Below are 27,594 nucleotides of genomic sequence, written 5' to 3' on the forward strand. Positions count from 1 at the left end.
AAAAATTGCTGGCTCCCGTAATCAAGAGTAGATGTAAGCATGAAATGGCAACCGGCAAAGCAGATTGGTTGGAGATGATACTAGTAACAATCTTAGAATGGGTGTAGTGCATGTTCGCAAAGGCATTCCGTATGGACGCTGTTGCCCAGCTAGAAGAATAAAGCCGGCTGAATGAGGCACGACAGGCAGCGAAAGACGCCAGGGAGACCGAGCGCACTGCCTAGGAGAAGAAAAGCGGCCGAAGTAGGCGCGACCAGCCTAAACCAGCCGCCTTAGCAAATCTCGATTCTTGCTTCGTGATCTCGACACAAGAGGTCTCATGTTGGGTCGCCAGGGTCGCCACTGAGCAAAGGGCTGGCTTCACAGAGCGTTCGCTTCATAGAGTGTCATATTGTAGGAAACTATATGGTTCGCTTGCCAAGGCTGGCTGCGTGACGTAATGCTCCCTCCCGTTTTGCCTTCCTCCATGGTGGACACAACCATATAGTTTCATTCATAGAGTTTCTATGGTTTCATACAATAATATTGCTACACGAATGTGATATTTGCTTGTTTGAACGAGGCGCGTGGGCGCCATCACTCGAGAAAAGACGACGAAGAACAAACTGGGCTCGCGCTGTAAATCTAACCGGTCAGCGCTGCAACCGCTGTTGTAAATGTAACCTGTAAATAGTTGCTCGTTTTACTGACTCGTCCTTCGCGTAACAATATGGACACGACAGCTGATTCTGGCACTTATCGTCGTTTCTGGTGGCTAACGGAAAAATAAATACATTTTACATATTTCGTTCTATCTCTGGGACCTACGCATGCTTAATAAAGTAGAATGACGCGTAATTGTATGTAGAAATAAAATGCGATTCCTCCTATTTTGTTTTGGCCGTACTCTTTTTTTGTATTTAGTTGCGTCATTCGTTGCGCCAACGGGCGCCACTGTTGCTGTTATCGCTTCGGCTGACATTTCTCTTCGTCTGCTCTCGGCGCTCACTGCTCACACGTGCACACCGGTCTGCTGTGTGCTGCAAGGTTTTGTTTCTCCATCGGCCAGTGTTCCAGTAATGAAAGGAACGCAGAAGAAAGGCCACAATGCGCGTTGCGCGGTTCTGTACTTGGCCGACACGGGGACATACAGAAGGGCCACTTTTTTTTTCCGCTAAGAAGACAATGAAAGGTACGCACGCTTTTTATGCAATCGTTATATAGCGAATAACCGCTAACCTTACTGAAAGGGCTATAAGACGACAGGAAGGGTCTTGCGTACGCGGTACATTTGCATGTGGCGTGTAAAGACATTGATGCTACCTGTCGACAGCAGCATCCTGTCAACAGGTAGCACCGACAAACGATTTGCTTTTTAAGCTTGTCTCATACAAAGCAAAAGAACATGACTTTTGCTATTCAGAAATTGTAAGAAGCTCTGTTACGTACTTATGCGCGTACAGAATGTGTAGAAAGGTTTTTAGCTGGGCTTGTTGGTGCATATTAACTTGTGGGTGAACTGCGCGAGGACAGAACAAGAAAGGAAACAAACACGCTCGTGTTTGTTTCCCAATGGCTAATATCAAAGAAAGGTCAAATCGAATAAGCCCTTGAATATAATGCGCGATTACAGTAAGAGGTTGGTATGCTTTAGATATATCTGTGAGGGCCCGCATTATGTGTTCAGGTTTTATGTAGGAGTTTTTTTTTTTTTTATTACTCCGAAGAGAGGTGCGCTCTCTGGCGCTACTTTGCCGGTCAGCATACAGGACTATTATAAGCCTGTTTGCTGGAGCTGTATATACGCATCCGGCGGGATTCCGACCCTGCAGAAGCCTTCGCTTTAAGCATTGTCATTTTGGCAGCAGTCATAGAAGCCTACACGAATGCCGGTCGGCTGCGTATGCATGCTGCTTCTCAGCATAGAGCGAAGAACGAGGATATAGTTGGTGCGTCCTGTAACCTACCATGCCATTGAGCTTGCCATGACTACGCGTGTGCTGCGCATAATTTTATTTGTGTGCATGTTTTCATTCCATACTTAGCGCAGTTATGAGATCATACGTCCTCTTCATACGTTGCGATGCGCCTCCGCGCTCATTCATCCATCATCATTATTTTCTTTTTGCTATCATATGTCAGCGCTGCATGTTTGAAGGCCATACTAATTCAGTCTGTGAGGAACGACATTGAATTTCACGTATACGTTTATTGCCTACACACGGAAGGGAACGGAAAAGGGAAGCAACGGAATAGCGTGCGGCCATATCACCTCGTTTTTTCAGCAGCTAGCATGCTTGCCTATGCGTGGCGCTGACGTGCCTTTCGCGAGCAGCGTACGCGCGCGGTCGGGCAGTCTCGAGCTGCTACCCGCCTTGTTCAAACGATCCCCGGGGACCGTTTACCGCGGATACTGCAGCTGCCTCGACCACGAACCTTCGTGCCGCTGCAGTCCTCGCGGAGACGCATCGAGGCCGGCCTGGACAGCATGGACAACTACGTCATGATAGAGAAGATTGGGGAAGGCACGTACGGCGTCGTGTACAAGGCGAGGTGCAAGCGGAACAACAAGACCGTGGCAATGAAGAAGGTCCGCGTCGAGGGCGCAGACGGAGTGCCGTCGACGACCATACGAGAGGTGACCCTCCTCAAGGAGCTGACGCACGAGAACATAGTGCGCCTCGTAGACATCGTCATGCCGGGATCCAACAGCGCCATATACTTGGTGTTTGAGTATATGACCACGGACCTCAGGAGGCGCCTGGACTCGCTGCCCAAGAACAAGAAGCTGGATGTCGCCGTGGTCAAAAAGTACGTTCGCCAGATCCTTGACGCCATCCTCTACTGCCACCAGCGGCGAGTACTGCACCGTGACCTGAAGCCCGCCAACCTGCTTATCGACCGGGAGGACTCGATCAAGGTGGCCGACTTCGGCTTGTGCCGGGCGGTCACGCTGTCCGTGCGCCCGTACACGCACGAGGTGGTCACCCTGTGGTACCGAGCCCCCGAGGTCATCATGGGCACCCGCCGCTATTCGACGCCCGTCGATGTTTGGAGCATCGGATGCATCTTCTTCGAACTGGCCACGGGCAAGATTCTGTTCCGCGGGGACTCGGAGATCGACCAGCTGTTCCGCATATTCCGCGTCCTGGGCACGCCGACGGACGAGACGTGGCCCGACGTGGCGCAGCTGCCGAACTACAAGCCGAACTTTCCCTTTTGGAAGGCGAGCATCCTGTCCGAGCTGGTGCCCGAGATGGACGGCGATGCGGTCGACCTCCTTAAGAAGATGCTCCTCTACGTTCCCAGCAAGAGGATATCGGCCCGAGACGCCTTGGCACATCCCTACTTCGCCGGCTCGAGTGCTTCCAAGCAGGCCGACGCCGAACTCAAAGTGGATTGAGTGCGCCTTCCGACTCCGCAGGCGCCGCAGAACCCGCAGATATTCCACCGCAGAACACGGATGGCGAAATGCGAGGAGCACGGCTTCGGGAAACGGCAGCGTAGGGTTCTCACTTGTAAATAAAGAGAGTTCAAACGCATGCTTAATGTATGTGATATTTCATTAGGGCTGGCTACGGGAATTTATTTTAGTTTGACCTCTCTGCATTTCATATCATTAAACGTTCCTTTCTCTGTCTCTCTCTCTCGATTAGGAAAAGCAATACGAGGACTGCCGCGAATAAATATCGCGAAAAAGATGCAACATCTACTGCGCAAGCAGAATCTCACTTTATGCTAGTTAGATGTTCAGGTCGAAGGGAAGCAAACGGCGCAGAAAAAAAAAAAAGACATGTGCAGAGTAACAGGACCTAGGCGAACTATCAACTTTTGTATCTAACTTTTGTATCGTCTTTGTGTGTGTGTCTATGGGCATGTGCCCAGTGGCGTAGCAACGGGGGGGGGGGGTGCAAGGGGCCAGTGGGGGGGGGGTGTCATATACGTCTGAAGACACCCGGAAATTGTCGATATCTTCACCTTCCTCAACTACACCCGGGGAGGAGGGGGTGCGGGGGAGTGACAGAAGATTTATGGGCCCCGGGTGCCAGACAACCTAGCTACGTGCCACTCTTTAACGAACCTGTTACTCATTCTCTGTTCCTGTCCTCGCCGTTTTGAGCCGCTTGTCTCCTTTAACGTACTGATCTTGGGCAGCAAACGCAGCAGAAATTAGTCTCCTTTAACGTACTGATCTTGGGCAGCAAACGCAGCAGAAATTAGACGACAGGGCGCCACAATGGTAAATATATTACATTTGTTGCAAAGGCGAGCAATGCATGTATCATAAGTAAGACGCCGTATTTGTTTCACGTTAATAAACTTTTCAGCAATCGTAGCTTATTTGTTCGTACTGGCTCTCCTTATTTGCATGGACATAATAGAGTAGATAATCTAAAGGAAACAAGCGTGATGCTAAATAATGTTCCAAGCTTGCAAGGGAATTCAACTGCCTATTTGACACAATGTGTTAGCGGATGCTGAACTAGCCACGACTAGACACCGAGAGTCATATTTCGAATGAATCCGACCAAATCATATACATCAATGAAATGAATAACCAGTTCTTGAGCGTTGACTTGTTTTTGTACTATTGCCTCAGGCGAATTTCGGCGTCCTGCTCCTTTCTCTCCGCGCTTCGTCTACCGAGCTCGGGCGAAGAGTGCATTTCAAGAGAATTTGCTGGGCTGGTGGGAACGCATGCCGGGGTCTGAGCTAATGCGAGGAAGCCCCAGCTCCGGCAGCGTTGCGGTTTGAACTGCTCTATTTATTTTTTATATCGCACTGCGCACGCTGCGCGGCCGGGAGCCAACTTCCTCCTCCTCGACGGCCGCTGCACGCGCATCAAATCGGGGGCCTGAGGCAAGGGGCGCTACACCGGCAACCACAATCACGACAGCGTGCACCAAGGTGCGCTAGCAACCTTTTCGACAGAATACCTATCTTCTCGAAGCCCTTCATTTAAGCATCGGACAGCTTGGCCTACATACTCGCTCTTGCACGATATTGACACGTTCTGCTGGCGACGCCTTCACCAGGCGGCACGAACTGTTCTTTGCTTAGTGGCGCGCGCTTTTCTAGAACCTGAGCTAGCGATGGCCTGACGGCGTATTCTCGAAAGTTTGTCAGGTGCCGAAGACGTGACATTGACACTAGCTCGTTTGCCAACGAGCTTTACGTTGCAGCTTATCCGATGCCAAGTTTACGGGATAATTTCAACTGATATCTTGCCCGTGTGCTGAACCGCTGGAGCCTGCGCCACCGCGACCAACTTCGATATTCGACATCAGTGCGCTTTTCTTTCTTTCTTATTTTGCGGGAAACATTTCGGAAGGGCGTTGTTAGTGAGCACCCTGGTACGCATTGTTACGATTGTGGTTGCGTAATCGCATAGCAATAAATAGACATACCAGTGAAATCCTTGAAGCGCAGGAAATTTTGAAACGGGGTGACAAGTGCGTCAATGTAGATTTGTTGTCCTTCTCAAATGAGGAGTGCAAACGTGATTAGTGACAAGTGCGGTGGAGATATCGTTCTGCAGAGTGCATTTTTGTGCTGTCGCTCTCTTAGCATTTTATGTTTCGATGGTTTTAAGCGTATATTCATAGCTGCTCTCAGGAAAATAAGGCTTGCGTTGTTAGTTCAGCGCTGTGAAAGTTCATTCCTTAATTGCCGTCATGGTCGCGTACTGCACGTGACTTTTGCTGATGATTAAACTACACGGGACATTGTTCATGAGGAAGGAAGGAAGGAAACCAACTTTATTCTATAGGCCCTTCAGGCCACGAGAGCTTTGGGGCTCTCATGGAGTGGGCGTCTCCCACGACGGAACCGAGAGGTTGAGTTTCCTGGCGGCGTCGTGGACCTGCTGGACGGCACAGAGTTGGGGAGCGAGTTCTTCGCTCCGGATTGCTTCTTCAAACTTGCGCTTGTCTGGTTCGGAGTTTATGTGAGCTTGCGAGCACGGCCAGAGTAAATGTTAGACGTTAAGGGATGTATTGCAATTGGTGCGATAAGACTTGTCGTAGAGCTGAGGCATGTAGTGGTGTAGTCTGTTTTTCGTCGGGGTATGTGTCTATTTGTGGCATTCTAAGTGTGACCGCTTTCATGAGCTCGAGTGAGCGTGCGGTGTCGCGTGCTATACTCTCTACGTTGTAGGTAGTAGTGTTTAGTGATTTCATTGTATGTAGTGGGGGCGTCCTTGTTCTCCGAGTGGTCGGGTGAAGCCGCGCGGTCTGTAAGCCGGCGCGCAGCCTCGTGTGCCGCCTCGTTAAGGTTGGGGACGTCGCCGGTCTTTGGTCTTAAGTGCGCCGGGAACCAGTATATGACGTGGTCCTTAATCTATTTCTTTGTGACAATTCTGAGAGCCTGTGCGCAGACCGTGCCCTTTTGAAAAGCTCTGATAGCGGCTATGGAGTCGCTGTAGATGCGAGAAAGATTGTCGTCGGTGAGCGCAACGGCGATCGCAACCTGTTCGGCCTGTTCAGGCTTCCTTGCAATTACCGTGGCTGCATGTCTTGTGGATCCGCGGCCGTCCACAACCGCCACTGCGAAAGCTTTGTTTCCCGCGTATGCCGCCGCCTCCACAAAAGCTGAGCGTTCGCGGTTCGTCAAGGCTTGGTTAAGGAGGAATTGTCCTCTCGCTTGTCGTCTGCCCCTGTTGTTTTCGGGGTGTACGTTTCTGGGTATAGGTCGGACCGTTATCTTGGCGCGGATGTTCCGTGGGAGGTCCACAAAGTCTTTTGCTATGTTTCCTTGAGCAAAGGCTAGCTTCCCTAGGATCGTGCGCCCCGGAGGCGTCGTCGAAAGCCTAGCAATCTGGGCGCGCTGCTGGAACCGGGCATGGTGCAGGGCATCTTGCAAGAAGCAGTGCACACCGTAGAAGAATTTCTAATTCCAACAGGACTCAGATGCTCGCCTACCAAGTCGGAGCTGCTCGTACACAGACCCACGGAGAAGGGCCGGAGGCCATACTGGTCAGACTTCGATTATAATCAGGAAATTACCGTACGAACCAATTCGGGACACGCCATTCCGTGCGTCGACAAAATCAGAGTCCTGAGTATGATCGCAGACTACAGACGTCAATGCCTCTACGGTTCAGAAGCTCATCACCAAGACAAACAACGCTACCGGGCTCATCAGAAGAATTGCCAATGGACGCAGGGGCCTCAAGGAACAACCTCATCAAACTCATACACCCGTTCGTCACCTGTCACTTCGCACACGTTGCGGCTATGCTCAATTGGTCACAATCCGAAAGAGATAGACTCATTGCGCAAATCAGAAAGGTCGCCACGCAAGCCCTCGGCATTCCGACCAGCACCAGCAACGAGAAGCTGGGGCACGTGGTCATGAGGAAGAATGGATATTGTGACTGTGGCCTCAAATCATGCATGGCACATGTGACCACTAGGGGAGCTCGCCGCACTGGAGGCGATGAAAAGTACACGCAACAATAAAAAATATAAAATAAAGAGAAATAATTTTTTAGTTGAGCGGTTTTCTCGTCGCCATTGCTGGACACTGCGCACCTTTTGCTTCGCCTCAGTGTCTTAGCCGATCGGCCGTAATGGGTAAGCGCCTTTGAGGAGCAAGCAAGCTACCGTTCGTGCGCTCACTGCCCTGAGCCCAACCGCGGCTCTCGCATGCAGCGGTCACCTCGAGACTCCGAAAAGCACGACTAAATTTCCGTCTGCGCCACCGCCGCGATTAAATTCTCGCGTCGCAAGCCTCAGCGACCGACGCGAGACCTTGCCTACCGCATTGGCTTCGCCGCTGTCCCTTTCCGAGCCCGTCGCAATCTGCCGGTAAGCAGACCAGGTGCAAGAGCAGACCTATCCCGGTGACTTCCGAAGAGAGGTGCGGCCGGATGCGATTCGTCGAGTCATGAGCGATGTTGTCCTCACCTCGCTGGCCACCCTGCGGACCTCCGATGGCGGACGCGTCGCGGTCTTCAAGGGCACGCTCAGTGCCTGCAGCGAGTACTTCGAGTCGCTCTTCAACGGGCCGCTCTCCAAGGCGAGCCAAGGCGACTTCCTCATCCCCGGGGTGACGAAGGAAGAACTGCAGGCCATCGTTGCGTACGCCAGCACGGGAGACGTGGCGATCACGGCCGACAACGTCGCACAACTGACCGTCGCGGCGGATCAGTTGCTCGTCGATGGGCTGCTCAGCGAGTGCTGCGCGTTCATGTCGCGCAACGTGGACCTGGACAACTGCGTCAGGGTCTTGGAGATGGCGCGCTTCTTTCACCTCGAACCGCTGCGCAAGCTGGCGCTCCGCTTCCTGCTCGACAACTTCGAGCGGGTGTACTCGGAAAATTGCGACTTCCGCAGTCTGAGCCTGCAGAACTTGGTCGACCTGCTCGCGTCGGACGAACTAAAGGTACGCCGCGAGGAGACCGTTTGGGAAGCGACCGTGTTTTGGATAAAGTCCGATCCCAAGGAACGCTATGCGTGTCTGGACAAGCTGCTGCCGCACATCCGTTTCTGCCTCATGAAGGATAGCTACCTGAGAAAGGTGGTCATGCGCAATCCTTTCATCTCGAAGAACACGTTCTGCAAGACGATCGTCAAGCGTTGCTACACAATTCAGCAGTCGGGACGCGACGCGTGCCTGTTAAATCCTACCCACAGCATGTTCGTGCAGCGAGTGCCTGCCGAGATCATGTTCGTGTACGGCGGCATACACCGCGGCTACAAGAGCAACACCTGGGAGGTGTACGACTACAAGACCAACGAGTGGAATACCGTGCAGACTGACTTCAGACAGGACCTGGTCTTCGGCCTGCAGTGTGTCTCGGTGGGTCACAGAATCTACGTCATGGGCGCTGACATCGCGAGGCTGTGCCCGTTTTGTTACTGTTTCGACGCAGCCGCCGTGAAGTGGTCGGCCATAACGCCGATGAGGCAACTGCGGGCCTTCTTCGGTATAGCTGTCCTCGACGACTGCGTGTACTGCATCGGCGGTTCGCCCAACGGCATCGTCACGCTGGACACCGCCGAGGAGTACGACACCGCCACGAACACTTGGCGTACCGCAGGCCGCATGAACCATCCCCGGCTCGGCGCCGGGGCGGCCTCTTGCGCGGGCCGCGTCTACATCGTTGGCGGCATGTCTACGGAGAAGCTTCTTCGTTCGGCCGAAGCGTACGATCCCGAGACTGACAGGTGGACGATCATAGCGCCGATGAAGACCGAGCGGCTTTTCCACGGTCTTGTATCCTACAGGAACAAAATCTACGTCATTGGCGGACTCTCGAGAAAGTCGAGCGTGTGTGAGGTCTACGACCCCAAACGTGGCAAGTGGTCCAAAGGCTCCAAGACCAAGACCTTCACGGACAAGGTCGTCGCCGTAGTTTTGGACGACAAAATCTACGCGATCGGCGAGGCCAACCAGAAGGACTACAAGCGCTGTCTCGAGTACTTCTCGGGTGATGACCGGAAATGGCACTCCATTCCGGGCTACGCGCCGCCGCGTTGGTTCTACACAGCCTGCGTGATCAGGAACCTGCCCAACGCTATAGACTACATCAACAGGCCCAAGGAAATGGACTACAAGTGTGCTTGCGCTGTGCTGTAAGGGTTTCCCGAAACGAAACTTGAAGCTGTCCAGATTTTTTTTTTGTCGATACCAGATTTCTTTTTGTTGTGAAGTAGCGGAAGAGGACAGACATTTTACTACTCAATATCCTTGTGCTTACTTCAAGAGCTTTCATAATTGTGAGAACGGAGACCAGAACGGTTCTCGCCGGTTTCAACACATAATCGACAGTGTAAATATTGTGCGGAACAGACACACTGGAAACCTTGACTGCTCAATTTTGTTCTTCATTGATGTCTGGGGTGCAGTTAGCTTCGTTTAAGACCAGCTACTTCGCGTGTCGACTGCATGTCTTGTGATGCCAAGACCGCATTAAAGATTTTCACACTCAAAAAAAAGAAACTGTCATTATTTTTTTGACTCGGGACATTCCAGAGATTGTGGGATGCGCGCAGCTGAGGGGCCACAAAATTAAATTTCATTTGGTGATTGGGCTTTGCGATCTGGTACGCAGCGAGCTTGCGGGTACTGCGCTAAGCCCTGTACCTTGCACGATGGCTCCATGTGTGTGCCTTACTTTTTCGAGAGCAGATACGAACCCTCTGCTTGATTTTGTTATCCGAGGTTTCGCATCTGACCGCCAGGGGCTCAACCGGACCTTCGTCGCAGGCGTCTTCGTTAATCTCGTCCCCGAGTTCAATGTTTTGCAAACCACCGAAACTAAGATCCTGTGACACAAAGTTTGTTGCACAGAAAACGTTCTGGGGCCGTTAAATTAAAAATTGAAGTATGGGGTTTTACGTGCCAAACCACTTTCTGATTGTGAGGCACGCCGTAGTGCCTTATAATCACGCCGGAAATTTCGACCACCTGGGGTTCTTTAACGTGCACCTAAATCTAAGTACACGGGTGTTTTCGCATTTCGCCCCCATCGAAATGCGGCCGCCGGGGCCAGGATTCGATCCCGCGACCTCGTGCTCAGCAGCCTAACACCATAGCCACTGAGCAACCAGGGCGGGTATTCTGGGGCTGTGGCATTGTTCTCGTCGACGGCGTTGCATTCAGATGCTAGTGCACCTACCTATTTTGCGTACGTCCAGCGCATGCGCGGGCGCGCGCGACAGGCGTTCGACAGGCAAGTAGCAAGGCGCGCTCATTCTCGGAGGTCTTTATTTTGGGTCATTGATCCCATCCGAAATGCGTCGCAGGACAGTGCAGATCACGTTGCAATTTTTGCACGACGTCTAACTGGACCCGATGCTTTAAAAACGCCACTGCATTAAAACAATAAATTATAAATACATAAAGACATTGTTGCGTTTCGCCTGCGACACGTGGTTTTGCCGGCGCGACTGCGGCGGGGCGGCAGACATTTTGGCCCGATCGTCGTCGCCGCAACGCTCATCGGCAGGTGTTTCCAGGCGCGACTGCGGCGATGCGACCGCAAAGGATCACCCTCGCATTCCAGTCATTGTGCCAGAACCAGGCGATGCGAAAGCAGGGATCATCCTCTCATTACAGTCATTGTGCCCGACCGGCAGCGCTACAACAGGGTGCTACGAGATCGTGCTCAACATGGTGCTACGGCAGCGCTACGACAGGGTGCTACGAGATCGTGCTCGACATGGTGCTACGGCATCGCTACGACAGTGTGCGTCACCATTAGCCCATTGTACATTCACGTGCTCGTCTTTTGAGGGGTTCCTTCTTGCCCTCAACTGCGAGAGTATAAAAACAGCTGCCCCCGGACGCCAAAAGGAGGGCTCCGATTTCTTCTGTTGAGTAAAGTGCTCTCCCGTCTCTCTACTTCGGTCAAACCTGACCGCCAACTCTTTGCGATGTTAAAATAAACAAGTTGTTTCGTTGTTACCAGTCGACTCATGCTTTGCCGGGACCTTCGGATGCTTCCAGTTGTACCCCAGGCCGCCAGGCCAACGCTACCCTTGGGGCTTGCGACCCAGGTACAACCACGGGCGTCAGCGCCGAGTTCCCAACAGATCGTACCAGCGCTACGATCAAAACATCTGGTTGGCAGCGGTGAGATCGCCTCCGACTTCAAACATCTGGTTGCCAGCGGTGAGATCGCCTCCGACTTCAAACAACTGTCTGCCAGCGGTGAGATCGCGACAACGGAGGCCAGCAGCGAAGAGATGCAGTTGACTGTATGCTGAGCAGCTCAACGACGATCCGGGAGCAGTGCAACGAGCCCTGTGTGACGACTGGTTGCCTGCAGCGGAACGACTGCGCGGAATTCCTGCCTGCGAGGTTTGGTGAGTGCGGGACTTTCTTCTTCTGAGCTTTGCCAGGCTTTTGTTAGTGTTAGAAACAGAGCTGGTAATTGTGGTTGTCGTTGCTGCCGGGTTAGTTTGCGGCAAGACAATAGTAAGCAGTAGAGAAAGCAGCATTCAGAGCAGCCATGGATTTGAAGTCGTTGCGCAAACCGAAATTGTTGGAGCTTGCAAGAGAGTTGGGTCTGGATGTCTCAGACAAACTAAGAAAACCTGAACTGCTAAGGACTATTCTTGAGTTAGAGGCTGAGGATGACGAGCTGTCGGAATGCCTTGAGACTATTGAGGAGAGGTCAAAAAGACAGGAGCGCGAACTTAAAGAGCAAAAAGAGAAACAGGAGCGCGAACTTAAAGAGCAAAAAGAGAAACAGGAGCGCGAACTTAAAGAGCAGAAAGAAAAAGAAGAGCGTGACCGTCAACACGCTTTGGAAATGAAGCGTCTTGAGGTAGAGATGGAACGCGCTCGTAATGGAAGTCAGGCACACGGTGCAGGAGAACGCGTATTGTTCAAAATGACTGACCTGATGCGGCCGTTTAAGCTTGGAGAGGACATTGGTTTGTTCCTGGTTAACTTTGAGCGAACGTGCGAGAAGCAGGGGTTCTCTCGGGAAACGTGGCCACAGCGCTTGCTCACTTTGTTACCCGGCGAGGCGGCCGACGTAGTCGCTCGCTTGGATAGAGAGGAGGCAGAGGATTTCGACACAGTGAAATCGAGTCTTCTAAAAAAGTACCGGCTGTCTGCGGAGGCGTTCCGTCGGAAGTTTCGGGAAAATGAGAAAGGCAAAAGTGAGTCATATACAGAGTTTGCGTATAGGCTTATGTCGAACATGCAGGAGTGGCTCAAAGAAGAGAAAGCGTTTGGTGACCACGATAAAGTTCTGCAGTGCTTCGGGCTAGAACAGTTTTATAGTCGGTTACCGGAGAACGTGCGATACTGGGTCTTGGATAGGCCAGACGTTTGTACGGTGGCTAAAGCCGCTGAGCTAGCCGAGGAGTTTGTGACGCGTCGAGCTCGCGGAGCTAAGGACGGTCAAAAGGGTGAATTTGGCTCGAAGTTTGAGAGGCCGAAGTTCACACCCATGAGAGCAAAGGGGAACACGCGTAGTGCGGATGCGAGTGGAAGCAGTGCGACCGAACCTGAGGAGACGGCAGCAGCCGAAGCCGAACGCAGAAAGCGGTTCGAGATGAGGCAAGCGCGCGTTTGTTATACGTGCCAGAAGCCGGGTCACTTTTCGGCGCAGTGTCCGGAAACAACACCAAAAGTTGTGTTTTTTTCAATAGGCAGCACTGACGAGAACATGAAGCTTCTCGAGCCTTACATGCGAGACCTCCTCGTGAACGGGAAAGAGTGCCGAGTGCTTCGCGATTCCGCAGCTACGATGGATGTAGTTCACCCGTCTTACGTAGAACCCCATATGTTCACGGGCGAGTGCGCATGGATCAAGCAAGCCGTGGAAGCTCATAGCGTGTGTCTGCCGGTAGCAAAAGTGCTTATTGAAGGACCTTTCGGAGCGCTTGAGACGGAGGCGGCAGTGTCATCTATGCTGCCACCCCAGTACCCGTACCTATTTTCAAACAGGTCCGATCACCTCCTGCGCGAGAAGGGGCTTTTGTTTGGTGAAGCTAGTGTTCAGGCCTTAACCAGATCGAAGGTTCGGGAGCTCGCTGCAAAGGCGGTAGTTGCGGGGCCGACGTTATCAAACAACGAAAAAGGGTCAGAGGCGCAGCAAGCTGATATTCAGAGCACGCCCGAACTGAATAAACTTGAGTCTGTAACGTTAAAGGCACCAGATACCGGAGAGGAAAATCCCGATGCGGGAAAGTTAGAAGAGCTATCTACTGATTTGCTCATCGCGCCTACGTCAGACGGACTTGATAGGTTGCTAAAAGTCAGCCGGTCGGCTTTGATAGCCGAGCAAAAAAAGGATGGCAGCCTGGAAAACGTGCGCTGCAATGTCAAAGAAGGTATCGCCAGGAAAACTGCGCGTTTTGTGGAAAGAGGTGGAGTCCTGTACCGGAAGTATCTAGACCGCCGAGGAGTGGAGTTCGATCAGCTGATCGTGCCTCAATGCTATCGTCAGGATCTGTTGCGCTCGTCACACGGGGGTTCGTGGTCCGGACACCTAGGAGTTAAGAAAACTAAGGACCGTCTCTTGCAAGAGTACTATTGGCCAGGGTGTTTTCGGGACGCAGACCATTTCGTGAGGACATGTGACACTTGTCAGCGGGTGGGCAAACCAGGGGACAAATCAAGGGCGCCGTTGAAATTGGTACCTATCATAACGGAGCCTTTTAGACGGCTCGTTATTGATACAGTGGGACCTCTGCCGGTAACAGCCACGGGGTACAGACACATTTTGACTGTGATCTGCCCAGCGACAAAGTTCCCTGAAGCAGTGCCGCTTAAAGAACTCAGCTCAGTTGAGATAGTCAATGCACTACTGTCCATATTTGCGCGAGTTGGTTTTCCTGCAGAAATCCAATCAGATCAGGGCACAGTGTTTACTAGCGCTTTGACGACAACTTTTCTCGAAAGGTGTGGGGTAAAGCTGCTACACAGCTCAGTGTACCACCCACAGTCGAATTCCGTTGAGAAGCTCCACTCCGTCATGAAGCGCGTGTTGAGATCGTTGTGTTTTGAACATCGAACTGACTGGGAGCTGTGTCTGCCTGGGGTGATGTTTGCTTTAAGGACCGCGCCGCATGCGGCTACGGGGTTTTCGCCAGCTGAACTGGTGTACGGTCGCTCGCTTCGGTCTCCGCTTCGCATGCTTCGAGAATCATGGGAAGGTAGGGGCGACGACCCAGTCGTGGTGGAGTACGTACTTAAGCTCCTCGAACGCTTAAGAAGGGCACAGGAGTTGTCAGGTGAAGCAATGACAAAGGCCCAGCAGAGGGCCAAGGTTTATTATGATCGGACAGCCAGGGCCCGTCGTTTTGAGGTGGGCGATGAGGTCATGATATTGCGCACATCGCTAAACAACAAACTAGACGTGCAGTGGGAGGGCCCAGCACGAATTGTTCAGAAACTGTCGGACGTTAACTACGTGGTAAGTCTGCCAGGAAAGCGGAAAGCACAGCAAGTTTACCACTGTAATCTGCTCAAACCTTATAGACAAAGGGAAGCAGTGGTGTGCATGATGGTAAACGTTCCTGAAGAGCTTCCGGTCGAGCTTCCGGGACTAGGCTCAGTGACGAACAGGGAAGACACCGGTCAAGTCATTAGTGACCTTATCAGTAAAGCACCGCTGTCGCCTGAGCAGAAAACCGAACTACACCAGCTATTACAAGAGTTTCAAGGTCTGTTCTCTGAGAGGCCTGGTAGGACTTCTGTACTTACTCATGATATAGAACTTACCTCCCCAGAGCCAGTACGATCCAAGGCGTATCGGGTGTCACCCCGCCAGAGCGATATTATGGAGGCGGAGGTAAAGAAAATGCTACAGCTCGGTGTTATTGAGGCAGGTGAGAGTGATTATACCTCCCCTTTGATTTTAGTTGAGGTACCGGGCAAGGAACCTCGTCCTTGCGTCGACTACCGCAGGCTTAATTCCATCACTAAGGATCAAATTTATCCGATCCCTAACATCGAGGAGCGCCTTGAGAAAGTTAGTAGCGCTCAGTTTATTTCCACCCTAGATCTTGTCAGGGGTTATTGGCAGGTTCCACTTACAGAAGAGGCTAGTAGGTATGCGGCGTTCATTTCACCAATGGGAACATTCCGTCCTAAAGTGTTGAGTTTTGGTTTGAAGAACGCGCCATACTGTTTTTCAAGCCTCATGGATAAAGTGTTGCGGGGACAGCAAGAATTCGCTTTACCGTATCTAGACGACGTAGCGATATTCTCCGCATCCTGGTCTGAGCATATGACACACTTGCGGGCAGTGCTAACCCGCCTGCGCGAAGCGGGCTTGACAGTCAAGGCTCCTAAGTGCCAGTTAGCACAGGCCGAGGTTGTCTACCTCGGTCACGTGATTGGTCAGGGTCGTCGCCGCCCCTCTGAAATAAAAGTGGCCGCTGTGCGAGACTTTCCGCAACCGCGCACCAAGACCGATATTCGGTCGTTCTTGGGTGTCGCCGGCTACTATCAGAGGTACATCCCTAGGTACTCTGATATCGCGGCTCCCCTGACGGATGCTCTAAGAAAAACAGAGCCCCAAACAGTCGTCTGGGACGAGACAAAGGAAAGAGCTTTTAGCGCCCTAAAGAGTGCCCTAACAAACCAGCCTGTGCTACGATCGCCAGACTATACAAAAGGGTTCGTTGTTCAGTGCGATGCTAGTGAGCGAGGCATGGGCGTTGTACTGTGCCAACGGGAAAAGGGAGAAGTAGAACACCCCGTCCTGTATGCTAGTCGTAAGCTGACCAGTCGTGAGCAGGCGTATAGCGCCACCGAGAAAGAGTGTGCATGTCTCGTGTGGGCCGTTCAGAAATTGTCATGCTATCTAGCCGGCTCGAGGTTTATCATTGAGACGGATCACTGCCCTCTCCAATGGCTGCAGACCATCTCTCCCAAAAATGGCCGCCTCCTGCGCTGGAGCCTCGCTTTACAACAATATTCCTTTGAGGTGCGTTACAAAAAGGGGAGTCTCAACGGTAACGCCGATGGCTTAAGTCGAAGCCCCTAACGTAGGAATCAGCCTCAAAATTGTTTGTTACTGATGTTTTTCTTCCTGAGGCAGGATTTTTTTTAACATATTGCTTTTGTTTAGTGTTTCAAAGTGATGATATGCTTTCTAGTGCAATTTTCCAATTTGTGGACGCGTTCTGAGTGATGCTAGACTACTGTAAGGAACTAGGCAGTGGTATAAAAAGGGGAAAGAGCCTGGCAGGGCTTAGTGAGGGTTGTGCCGTGCTTGCTGACTGAGCGGTTGAGTTTCAGCGTAGTTCTAACGCTTGCCGGGAACGAGAACAAAAATGTGAACTCTCCCGAAGTCACTTTGCAGTGTCCCGTGCGAACCTGAACGAGAGAACGAGGCCTTCTCTGTGCGCTGCGCTCAAGAAACGTCGAGGGACGCCCGACTTCGGTTATGAGCATCATCGAGCGACATCCCTCCGGACAGCGGATGCAGTCCCCTGTCCATCGGGATCTCCTTCCCCCGGCGGGGCGGTCTGTTGCGTTTCGCCTGCGACACGTGGTTTTGCCGGCGCGACTGCGGCGGGGCGGCAGACATTTTGGCCCGATCGTCGTCGCCGCAACGCTCATCGGCAGGTGTTTCCAGGCGCGACTGCGGCGATGCGACCGCAAAGGATCACCCTCGCATTCCAGTCATTGTGCCAGAACCAGGCGATGCGAAAGCAGGGATCATCCTCTCATTACAGTCATTGTGCCCGACCGGCAGCGCTACAACAGGGTGCTACGAGATCGTGCTCAACATGGTGCTACGGCAGCGCTACGACAGGGTGCTACGAGATCGTGCTCGACATGGTGCTACGGCATCGCTACGACAGTGTGCGTCACCATTAGCCCATTGTACATTCACGTGCTCGTCTTTTGAGGGGTTCCTTCTTGCCCTCAACTGCGAGAGTATAAAAACAGCTGCCCCCGGACGCCAAAAGGAGGGCTCCGATTTCTTCTGTTGAGTAAAGTGCTCTCCCGTCTCTCTACTTCGGTCAAACCTGACCGCCAACTCTTTGCGATGTTAAAATAAACAAGTTGTTTCGTTGTTACCAGTCGACTCATGCTTTGCCGGGACCTTCGGATGCTTCCAGTTGTACCCCAGGCCGCCAGGCCAACGCTACCCTTGGGGCTTGCGACCCAGGTACAACCACGGGCGTCAGCGCCGAGTTCCCAACAGATCGTACCATCGCTACGATCAAAACAACATCTTGCGTTACCGCTCTTGTCCTCGTCATCGCTGACTTCCCTCTTTCGAAACGTAATAAAACGAAACGGCAGGTATAGCTGCCGCGACAGCCGCAGTAGAGAGTGGTGTTACGATCGGCCTGTAGGGGTGCCCACCTGCAAAATTTTCCCAGCCCGCTGCGACGACTGGCTTTGTAAAGACAGCAGTGCGCCTCCTGTAGACAGCCAGTGACGCCAGCGAGTCTAGCCACGTTCGGCGGACCGAGTATTGTTAGTTGATTCGCTGTCGCCTTCACGGTCTACTTGGAGCAAGAGAGCTCCTGGAAAAGGGTGTCTTGCGGTGCTTTCTCACGGGCCCCAGAAATGATTACAGCCAGTGGACAGACGCGGCGTCTAACTGCGGGCTCAGTTCTGAAATCAAGAGGCGCCTGCTTGGGTGAAGCGTATCAACCCCTGTCTACAACGGCCCACTCCCCTCGCTGTGTTCAGTGAAAACGAAGTTCGGAAGTGAGTGTGTGAACCCTCCCTCTCAAAGGCGGGTCGACTGCGATGACTCGACGCTCCCATTGGTCGGAGGTTGAACGGCAGTTTTCCCTCACCTAGGGATCTAGGGAGGACAGAGTGCTTTTAAGTAGCCGTTGTCGGCTGTTCAGTGTGCTTTATTATTCAGTCATGTTAGACTGGTGAAATGTAACGTTCTCCAACCTTCATATAAATATTGTAAATAAATCCCATATTCCTCGTTCTCGATGATAACAAGCCCCTTACTTCAACAACGTCCTTAGCGTGGATGAGTGAGACGGCGGCATGGGCCAGCTACTACTTATTTCATGCCCGACCACAATCCTTACAGTGGCGTGCAGAAAGACGAGGAACTGCGTATAGTAAATTTTAGCAAGGTAAAGTTGTAGGCCAGTTGGTGGGACATTGTGAATAAAACCGCTACAGAAACAGGACGGAGGGAGACGGCCAACGCAGGGCGGTACTTGCAACTGAGTTTTTATTGAAAAACAGCACGGCTTTTATAGAAGATGGCACGTGTAACCCGACAACCAATAGTAACCAAGATGAAGTAAAAGACGATTTTCTTTAATATAGCGGAATCTTCTCGGAAGCTAAAAACGACCGCATACACGTGGAAGTGAAAAGGCTGAAAGTGAGCAACGCAAAATGAAATAAATACTACACAAACGTGAGCAACACAAAAGAAATGAATAACACATGAAAAAGATAAAAACTCAAGATCAAAAGCCTGAAAGGCGACAAAACCACTCGTTCGTGGAAGTGATGGCACAAGAAAACCAAACAACGTAGCGGTTTTATTCACAAGTGAAGGTGCCCGAATATTGTAAAGTTCGAATACGAGTGGAATAGTCCTTGCTGTTCGAGTCGTGCTCTTGTCGCTAATTCACTATTCAAAATTGCAGAATCTCATTTCTGTTCGAATATTACGGGATGGTAGTGAAAGTTGTAGGAGCCTCGACGGAGAGAGGTCGATGCAAGTGGAGACTTTTCCTGATTGATTCTGCCGCAGGAGGGCCACAGTTGTTGCGCAGGGGGCACCAGCCACCTGAGCAAGCGCACAAGACAGCGAACTTCTGCTCAAAAAATGTCCAGTCATTCAGTAAGAATTCATCGCTTTTAGGCAGCGTACATACGAATTTGCTGCCTCTATTTAGGCCGAGCAATTGATTATGTAACAAGCCTCATCGCATTTGCATACCTTTAAGACAATGCGCGTTGCTTTAGTATCACACATCTCTCCTTCAATGAACTCTGCACTCTACGTCTATCCGTCGGTGTGCTGCTCTGTAGTTTTGCTACTGTAATTGCCGTGAAGCGCCAGATAAGTGTAACTCATCTACAGTCCAGGACAACTTGAGGAAAGAAAGGCCCCGCCAATTTGACCTAAGTGCAGCAGCCAATTGCCTCCGCGACTAAAGAAACAGTCCTACTCAAAAGTCCTGCCCAGTTCGAAGCACGGGCGACAATGTTCTCCGTCGGCGGAGCCACCGGCTGTGTAGTCATGACGTCAGTCAAGAGTGCGCGCCCATTGGTGGAGGCTCGTGTGCATCCGCCTTTGAAGGGCAAATGCCACTGGCTTCTAAAATTGTACCCGACTATAGAAGCTCCTCAGTCGTTAGAGCGTTCAGTTGTGGACAGCATTACATGTATGTACGTATCAAATAATGCTATTATGTACTTGTTTTTTATGTGGTCCACATATCAAAAACACGCCTCGTGTGTAGAGCCCATGCATGAAGACTTCTTGAGCATTTGGGAGTAACTTTCAAACAATGATTTACTTGCGTAGCAAGACTGGCGCGAGCTTTAACCTTCTGTAAACTGTATGGATTGGCGCCTTTTGACCTTTACTCACCTTTTTTTCAAAAAATTTTTTTAGTATGTTTGAGCCGGGCTATCTTTGATATGTATTGTTTGAAAAAGTGTGAACTAGCGGGTGTCACCCATGATGCCAACCTCTCCGAAGCACACATATAATAATAATAATAATAATAATAATAATAATAATAATAATAATAATAATAATAATAATAATAATAATAATAATAATAATAATAATAATAATAATAATAATAATAACAACAACAACAAGAAAGAAAGTCTGGTTGTTGGGCTGGTGCTTCGTTTCTCTACACAGCATATGGCACGCATCTCAAGAAGAAATGAAACATAGTCAAGAGACAGATAAACTTTTCAAACTTTTTACTAGAAACTAAAGCACGTACACACTTGTCACGCATCGTCGAGACACATACATTTTTTGTTAGGTTTTTAAAGTCTTTTTCTTTTTCCCTACGATAAAACTCCACATTTCTCTTTTCATCTCGTCAGTGATAACATAGACAAGGAGGAAACGTGAGGCTCGAACGCACCGGCATGTGCTGTACAAACACTCGCTGTAATTCTACAGATATAATATACGCACATTGATAACCACGGATGCGAAAAGGAACCGGCGTCCGTCTCATATGAATCGGTGATGTGGTATGGACGTAAGTGAATTACATTGCTCCTTTTTTTTTTTCCGGTCACATCATGAACAAGTACGTAAGAAGACACTCCTACTATGCACAGTGGATCGAGAGAAACGAAGTATCCTAGTAACAAATACTAACGAAATAAGATTGGCAACTCGTTATCAGCACCTATAGGACGCCATAATCGACGTTTTGTAACAAAGATGAAAAAAAAAAACAAAAAAAACAAGACAACGCATTTCCTGTGACGACCACAACCCGCTTTTGAGCAAATACAGAGCCAATGTTTGGAAGAAACCTTGTTGACACGCTGCCTGTCTGTCGTCTACTGCGCAGCGTCACGCAAGATAGAAACGCCACGAGGCCCATCACGGGGTAATTCACATAATTCGCAAAGCCTTGCTCGTGCGTTAGTGGCTGATTCGTTGTGGAACGGTTGGCACAATATTGACCGGCATCAAATGGGACCAATACTATGATCGTGTTCGGTTTTCGCTTTTGTTTTGTGGGTCTTAGGCGAATGGCTCGACTCGGACGCAGCCCAACCAGGCCGAGTTTACGCGTATTCATTTCCATGCGTTTTTGCACGTATTCGCTGCTCGTTACTGTCTGCCAACCCAACGACACCGCCGACGCGATTCTTATGAGAAAGATTCCGTTAGTGTCGAAATGCTACAGAAGCTTAAATTTGTTTCGAAGTGCTGCAGGATAAATTGCTTAATAGGCGTCCACATTAGGCGCAGTACGTCCACTTTATTCCTATAAAGGAGAAACGGGAATTAATAATAATTAGGCGTTGCTCCCAAGTGCACGCGTTGACCATACTCTGCGGATATCTCTCCAAGTCATTGCACTATTCTCGCGCAGGCTGATTCAGCCCGGCCCGCTAGCATTTAGCACTCGTACTTCCGAACCGACGCGAACTTCTCTTTATCGGTTTCAGGCGAACTTCCTGAAAGACTTTCGTGCAGGAAAACAAATGTAGTTCGCTGTGCTCGAAACTAACTATGCAAGGGATGCCAGCAACTGCTCCACTCTAGTGCCATATTTTTTTTAAAAGTGTAACTCGTACGCCAACATACACTTAAGCGTCACCGTTGAACGAGCGAAGCAGAAGCAGAGTACGCCGGAGTTTCGTAATTCGCAAGGCTACTTGGGAGTCATGTCTCTGGCTGCCGTGATTGCCTGGCTTACGAACGTCGGCCAGCAGCCTGATGATCTTATAACGTGCAAATCGCTCTGTAAATTATGCACCTGAATAGCTGACGCTTACTCTATCGCTTACACGACGCTGCATTTATCTAGCACAGCGGAGCGCACCTGCACAACAAGGTCGGCATGCTAGAGGACGGGCAGACAGAAGCTGAACTGTTCCGCACTGTTAAGAGCATCCATGAACAAAGAGAGAGATAAAAAAATCCACACAGATTTACGTTGACGTGCGGCAAAGCACGTTTGCGGGATTTCACACAAAGTGGCATGGTACGGGAATCTTCATCATCACAATTTATTTGAAGAGCACTGAACGAACAACGCGACAGGTGCGTTCTCCTCTTGCATACCTTCGTTCTTTTCTTCTTAACGAATAGTGCTACGCCCTCAAGCTTCTCTGGAGGGACAATGAAGACAAATATGAATGTCAGGAAAGATCCATTAGGTTAAAGGGCGAAGTTATATTTATTTCAACATTATCCTCCCTCAATTACGGTGATGTTGAGAGCACAGACAACAAAATCGTGGAGAAGTCTTGCAAGGTACGTAACCTGCCTGAAACGTGTCATAGGCGGCAAAACTAATGGGTATCGTCTCGGCTCTCTGCAGAGATGAGGGATGAGTCATGCGTCGAGAGAATTGCCGACTAAGAAGTGAACTTATCTTTAGTTTTCTTACAGTAAAAACCACAACATCCGAAGTGACCGCTTGAAATTTTAGATATCGAGAGCTCTTCGCAGACTTCAATCCTGTCTCTTTAAAGAGAAAACAGAGAAATAGAGAGAGAGAGAGAGAGAGAGAGAGAGAGAGAGAGAGAGAGAGAGAGAGAGAGAGAGAGAGAGAGAAAATCCACATTGCAGAGGATGCCCGTTTGAATTCGCTTTCATTTTAGTGAAAGTGTACATGTGTATTTTTGATTATTAACAATATAAAGAAATTATCGGCCTCGGCCGATCGTCACCAGTTTGTGACGTGACAAGAAGGTCTTATTAATTATAAAATGGCGAAGCTGCCTGCCCTTGAAGTTTATGTCGGGGTTTGCGCCAAGACTAATATGACCTGTACACAATTTGAAGAGGTCAGAATCTCAATCTTTCTTAACTTCATATTTTTCTTTATTGCCCCTTCCGGGTTAAAAAAAAAAGTACTACGCTATAAAAGAGCTTCCTTCAAAGTGAAACAGTCAACTGCCACGATTAATGAAACGTTTAACTTCCTAGATATGAGTTCGTCATAATATTTTTAAATTCATTTTTTTAAATGTTCAAGTAATTTGTGAACGAGGTAATGCTACATACACACACTCGCACGCGCACATATTCTCACGACATACAATAATGTCTTTCACGCGATCATGTACATATAGATGGTTTCGCCGCGCTTGAATATATAAACATGTGTATCGTGTGGTGTGACTTCGAGCAAAGAGCTACAAGAATAACGCGTTTCCGAAGAACCGCGGCAACGCACCGACTGTCCGGACATTTCATTTAACGGCCCCACAACGTCCGCCCGCGCCCCCAGAAAAGAACGCGCATTCTCACTTTCCAAACCGCCATGACAGCGCGAGTCGTCGTTTTCGGTCAACGTGAGTGACATCGAAAAATGCTTTAGTGTCGAGGGAGTGACGGCGAATCGTTAAAAGGGGGTAAGCGGATGGGAGAGCAAAGAACAATATATATATATATATATATATATATATATATATATATATATATATGACGATTTCCAGTGAGCACTTCGCAAGATGAGAACGACGTCCCAGTTTGTTGTTGTATGTTAAAATGACGAGCAAGTTGGAAGAAAATAGGCCACATAAGCGCCGGGTATCCCGATCATCAAAAACACACTCCAGCGAATAAGGAATGCACGAAACAAAAAAAAAAGAACAAAATAAACGAAAGAAAATTGGGGCCGCCGGAAATTGAGATCCGACGCCCATGTTGAAATCTATCTGAAGTGAAGCTTCAGTGAAGAGCTTGATTGAATGCTTTACAACTAATGGCGATCGATGCCTACGATTCTGTATACAGGGCGTCCGAGCTAAGGTTAGCCAAGATCTTGAAAATGAAATTTTGAATATACGACGACGTCACCAATCGTATTCTGTCAGCAGTAAACGTACTGCACCAGGCGGATTTTTTTTTTCACGGTTGAGCTATCGGTAATTAGATTAGATTAATAAACGAACCTTGTAATTACTGAATTGAGGGCGCGAGTTTTGATAGAAAATAACAATTGTGTTTTAAAACATCCGATTCAGTTGTTTTCAGTGTGCCATATCTTGCGTGATTACTTTTCTTCCGCATTACAAAGAAAACGCGCGAAATAGGAAAATAACCGCATGATTACGCGTCCGCGCCCCGCGACCCCAGCTATCCCAGGCGTTACTCGGAAGAATTAACTCTGCCCAATGCCCATTAACGCTTTGCTGTCCTTTGCTAAGGAGGCAGGCGTCCTTCCTTTCACCTGATCCCTTACCTCTATCTTAGGCCACGGGCCATCCCTTCTAATAAAAGTTTCAATCAATCAATCAATCAATCAATCAATCAATCAATCAATCAATCAATCAATCAATCAATCAATCAATCAATCAATCAATCAATCAATCAATCAATCAATCAATCAATCAATCGGCTGCCACGTGAAAGTGGCGAGGCATCGCTGTTGGCGTTGGTCACCGCGAACTGTGAGCTGCCTTTCCCGCGCGAAGCCAACGTAGTGCGCAGCGGCATTGAGGAGGAGGTGTACGCTGACAGCGTACAGACCTGCACTCGTGAGCCAACCGGTACTCCGAGCGCCGCTTCCTCGAGGACCAGTTCGGAAACGCGCACAGCGTCTCCGCCAACGTCTACGCCGGAGCATGCGGATATAATGTGCAATATTTGCTCGAATAAAAAAAAAAAAAAAGAACTAGGAGGTTTTGTACGAAATAACTTGGTTAAAAGAAGAATTGAGCCAAACAAAATGAAGTGGACTGGAAGTGTTAGATTGAGTCCAACGTGGAACCACTACACTGCGATCCGCCCGAGGGATCCTCGCTGTTAAGAATCGCCGATGCCGTGACTATGGATTGGTTTCGCTCGACGTTCTTGTCACGCATACAAAATTAATGGGTATGTCACATTAAGTTTGTTTATCGTAGCGCTAGTAATCGGATGCGTTCGAGTACACGTTAACAACCTTCACTTCCTTAGTTAAAACGCGAAAATCCCCCCCCTCCCCACCCTCACGCACACACACACACGCCCTCCCTCCCTTCCTTCCTATCTGCCAGTTCTCAAGTTGCTCAGCGCTACTAGTAGCCACGGGCACCAAAAGTACGGTAACATTTCTCTTTTTCTTAAAGTCCGGCGGTAGTCGGCTGGGAAGCACGGAACGGAATATCGGACCGAGGGAAGCGAAAAATTGAGCTTTGTCGCGCGTACGATGCTCCCGCTGATTGGTCTACAGTATACATAATAGGCGGCGGCCTCGAGTGTGTTGTGTCCGCGTCATCGTCGGGGCTTTCTGTAGACATCCACAGGAGGACTCCCGATGAGAACGCCGCTTCCACTTACGGGGATGGCACGTATACACGCACACATACACACACACACACACGCAGATGGGACGGGAAAAGAAGAAAAGCAACGGTAACGGTTGGCGGTCGGTCCCTATTGTGAACCTCACAATCACTCGAGAGTCAGCACATATATATAGGGCGGCCACGGGACGTCTTGGCTTTTTTTTTTCTGTCTTCCAGCGTCGGCAGCGAGTGAGCAGAGGCCGCTGACGTTTGGCAACACTGCTTCCCGCCTGGCTGTTTTGAGCGAGGCGAGAGATTGAACTTTTGAGGAAACCAAGCGCTGCTGCTTGGCCAGCCACCTTTCCTGTATTTCTTTTTTTTTTTGCTTGTTTATCACGTTTGACAGGAGGCGGAGAGAACAGAACTCGAGAACCCCGCTGAAGCAAGCGGTCCCAAGAACAGATAGCACACGGTCAAACGAATGGAGAGGAACAGCTATAACATAGAGGCTGCTAGAAATAGCGGCCCGCGCATGCGCAGTGACTGCGAACGCTATTTATTGAGCTATGCTAAATGTAGTTAAGCGTCCATTTCGTCTGCCCAAGAAACAGCGCCGCCGCCGCAAAGTTACCTAAAACTGCGCCCATTAATAGAATCCATTCAAGCGCGCAAACAGACAGTGTATGTCGCGGGATCGAATCCCAGCCTGCGAAAACGCCCGTGTACTTAGATTTAGATGCACGTTAAAGAACCTCAGGTGGTCCAAATTTCCGGAGCCTCCCACTATGACGTGCCGCATAATCAGATCGTGGTTTTGTCACATAAACCCCATAACTTAAATTTTTTAGGTAGTGTATGCTAAATTAGACATTGGAGTTGGGGAAATGCGCATGCGCTGAAGCCGAACTCTGCTCCCACACTTTCGTGCATGGGGCCGGCGGCGCAAGTGATAACGTTGGTTCCGCTATTTCTAAGACCCTCCGATTGAGGCCCCAGACGATGCTGCGGGTCGTGCACATCACAATGATGACGACAAGAAAAGAGAATTCGCAATTTGCGCCGAGGTCTAAAGCGGTGAAAACAAAGCATCGCGGCTGTTTGTGGTTGCGAAAGACGCCACTTCTGCTCCTTAGGAAACAGGAGAGACGCATCATCTGTTCATGTAAGCCAATTTTTTTTAACGTCAGTTGTGCTGAACAATCTAGATTCGTTGGAGAGCCTCTGCTGCCGAATCACGAGAAGCTAATTTTGGTTCGGGAATGCTATCATTCTTCGAGGCCGGACCAACAGAGGGCTTCTGGCATACTTGATGATATATGTATAACTGGTTTCATTGCACACGCAGCTCTAACATTGTAGCGCGTGGACTTTAGTGAAACATGATAAACAGGTGTCTACCTGCAACCTACACGTTACGTCATCGAAAATCCGAAGCCATTTTTTCAGGTTGCGCGTAGCTGTGTGCGAATATAACAGATAACGCGTTACTGAGTCAAACTTCGCGAGCTTGCTACAGATGCCTGCGTCTCTCAAGACAGTGTTATACCTATTGCGAAAGCACCAGCATTATCAAGCATCATATAACGACATTAGCACTGGAAAGACGAAAAACACTTCTTTGCTCTACTTGCAATAATGTCAACAGATGGTTGCTTATTCCGCAGTAACACTAACAAACCTGCTAAAAGAACAAACAAGGAACAACGCTCCTTTCACATTTGCACAGCGTTATTGCATTATCAAATTACCTATCTCATGTTCCCCGCTGGTCCTTGCGGCCGTCAATATGACGTATATATCCTAAGATCTTGAATATGCTCTCAAAGCACGAAGGAAAGTTCCTGGACCTCGCTAATGCATTCTAAATTTTTCGTCATGCCTGAGACGTTTACCATGGTTCGATCCACTCGAGAAGCGGTAAAATTGGTATACACCTAGTTGAAGAGTATTTTTGTGAAAGAGGGATGAAGGGAAGAATAAAAATGGCCGCATAAGAAAAGCTATAGTGCTTCGTGACCGCAGTTATGGGATAGTTAACGTTTAAGTTAGTACTGTCTAAATCAACAAACCAGCCTTGCAAGACCGCTCAACACTGGCTACTCTGTGACGTAACGCAGCACCTCGTCCACGCTAAGCGAGTCCTTTTCGCGACGTAGCTTCCGAAAATAAAGTGGAAAACAAGTAGCTGGTGAAAATGTGTTCACAGTAGCAGTCCTTGTTCGACCGCATTGAAGTGCTTGGCTTGCGAGCTTGTCG

At 49.8% G+C, this 27,594-nt stretch overlaps 1 protein-coding gene and 1 pseudogene across 1 annotated transcript; both read left to right on the forward strand.

The window, feature by feature from the left end:
- The first annotated feature begins 2,407 nt into the window (after window positions 1–2,407).
- On the forward strand, window positions 2,408–3,427 carry LOC142584443 (cyclin-dependent kinase 1 pseudogene; annotated as a pseudogene).
- A 4,439-nt stretch (window positions 3,428–7,866) lies between these two features.
- LOC142586365 (kelch-like protein 10) lies at window positions 7,867–9,561 on the forward strand. Its single transcript, XM_075697614.1, has one exon. It carries the CDS (start codon window positions 7,867–7,869, stop codon window positions 9,559–9,561), a length of 1,695 nt encoding a protein of 564 aa, XP_075553729.1.
- The last annotated feature ends 18,033 nt before the right edge of the window (window positions 9,562–27,594 follow it).

The sequence above is a fragment of the Dermacentor variabilis genome, chromosome 6 (assembly GCF_050947875.1).
Source record: "Dermacentor variabilis isolate Ectoservices chromosome 6, ASM5094787v1, whole genome shotgun sequence".
Lineage (NCBI taxonomy): Eukaryota > Metazoa > Arthropoda > Arachnida > Ixodida > Ixodidae > Dermacentor > Dermacentor variabilis.

Excerpts from the sequence above, each read along its gene's own strand:
- LOC142586365 (XM_075697614.1), top strand. The coding sequence starts at position 7,867 with ATGAGCGATGTTGTCCTCACCTCGCTGGCCACCCTGCGGACCTCCGAT.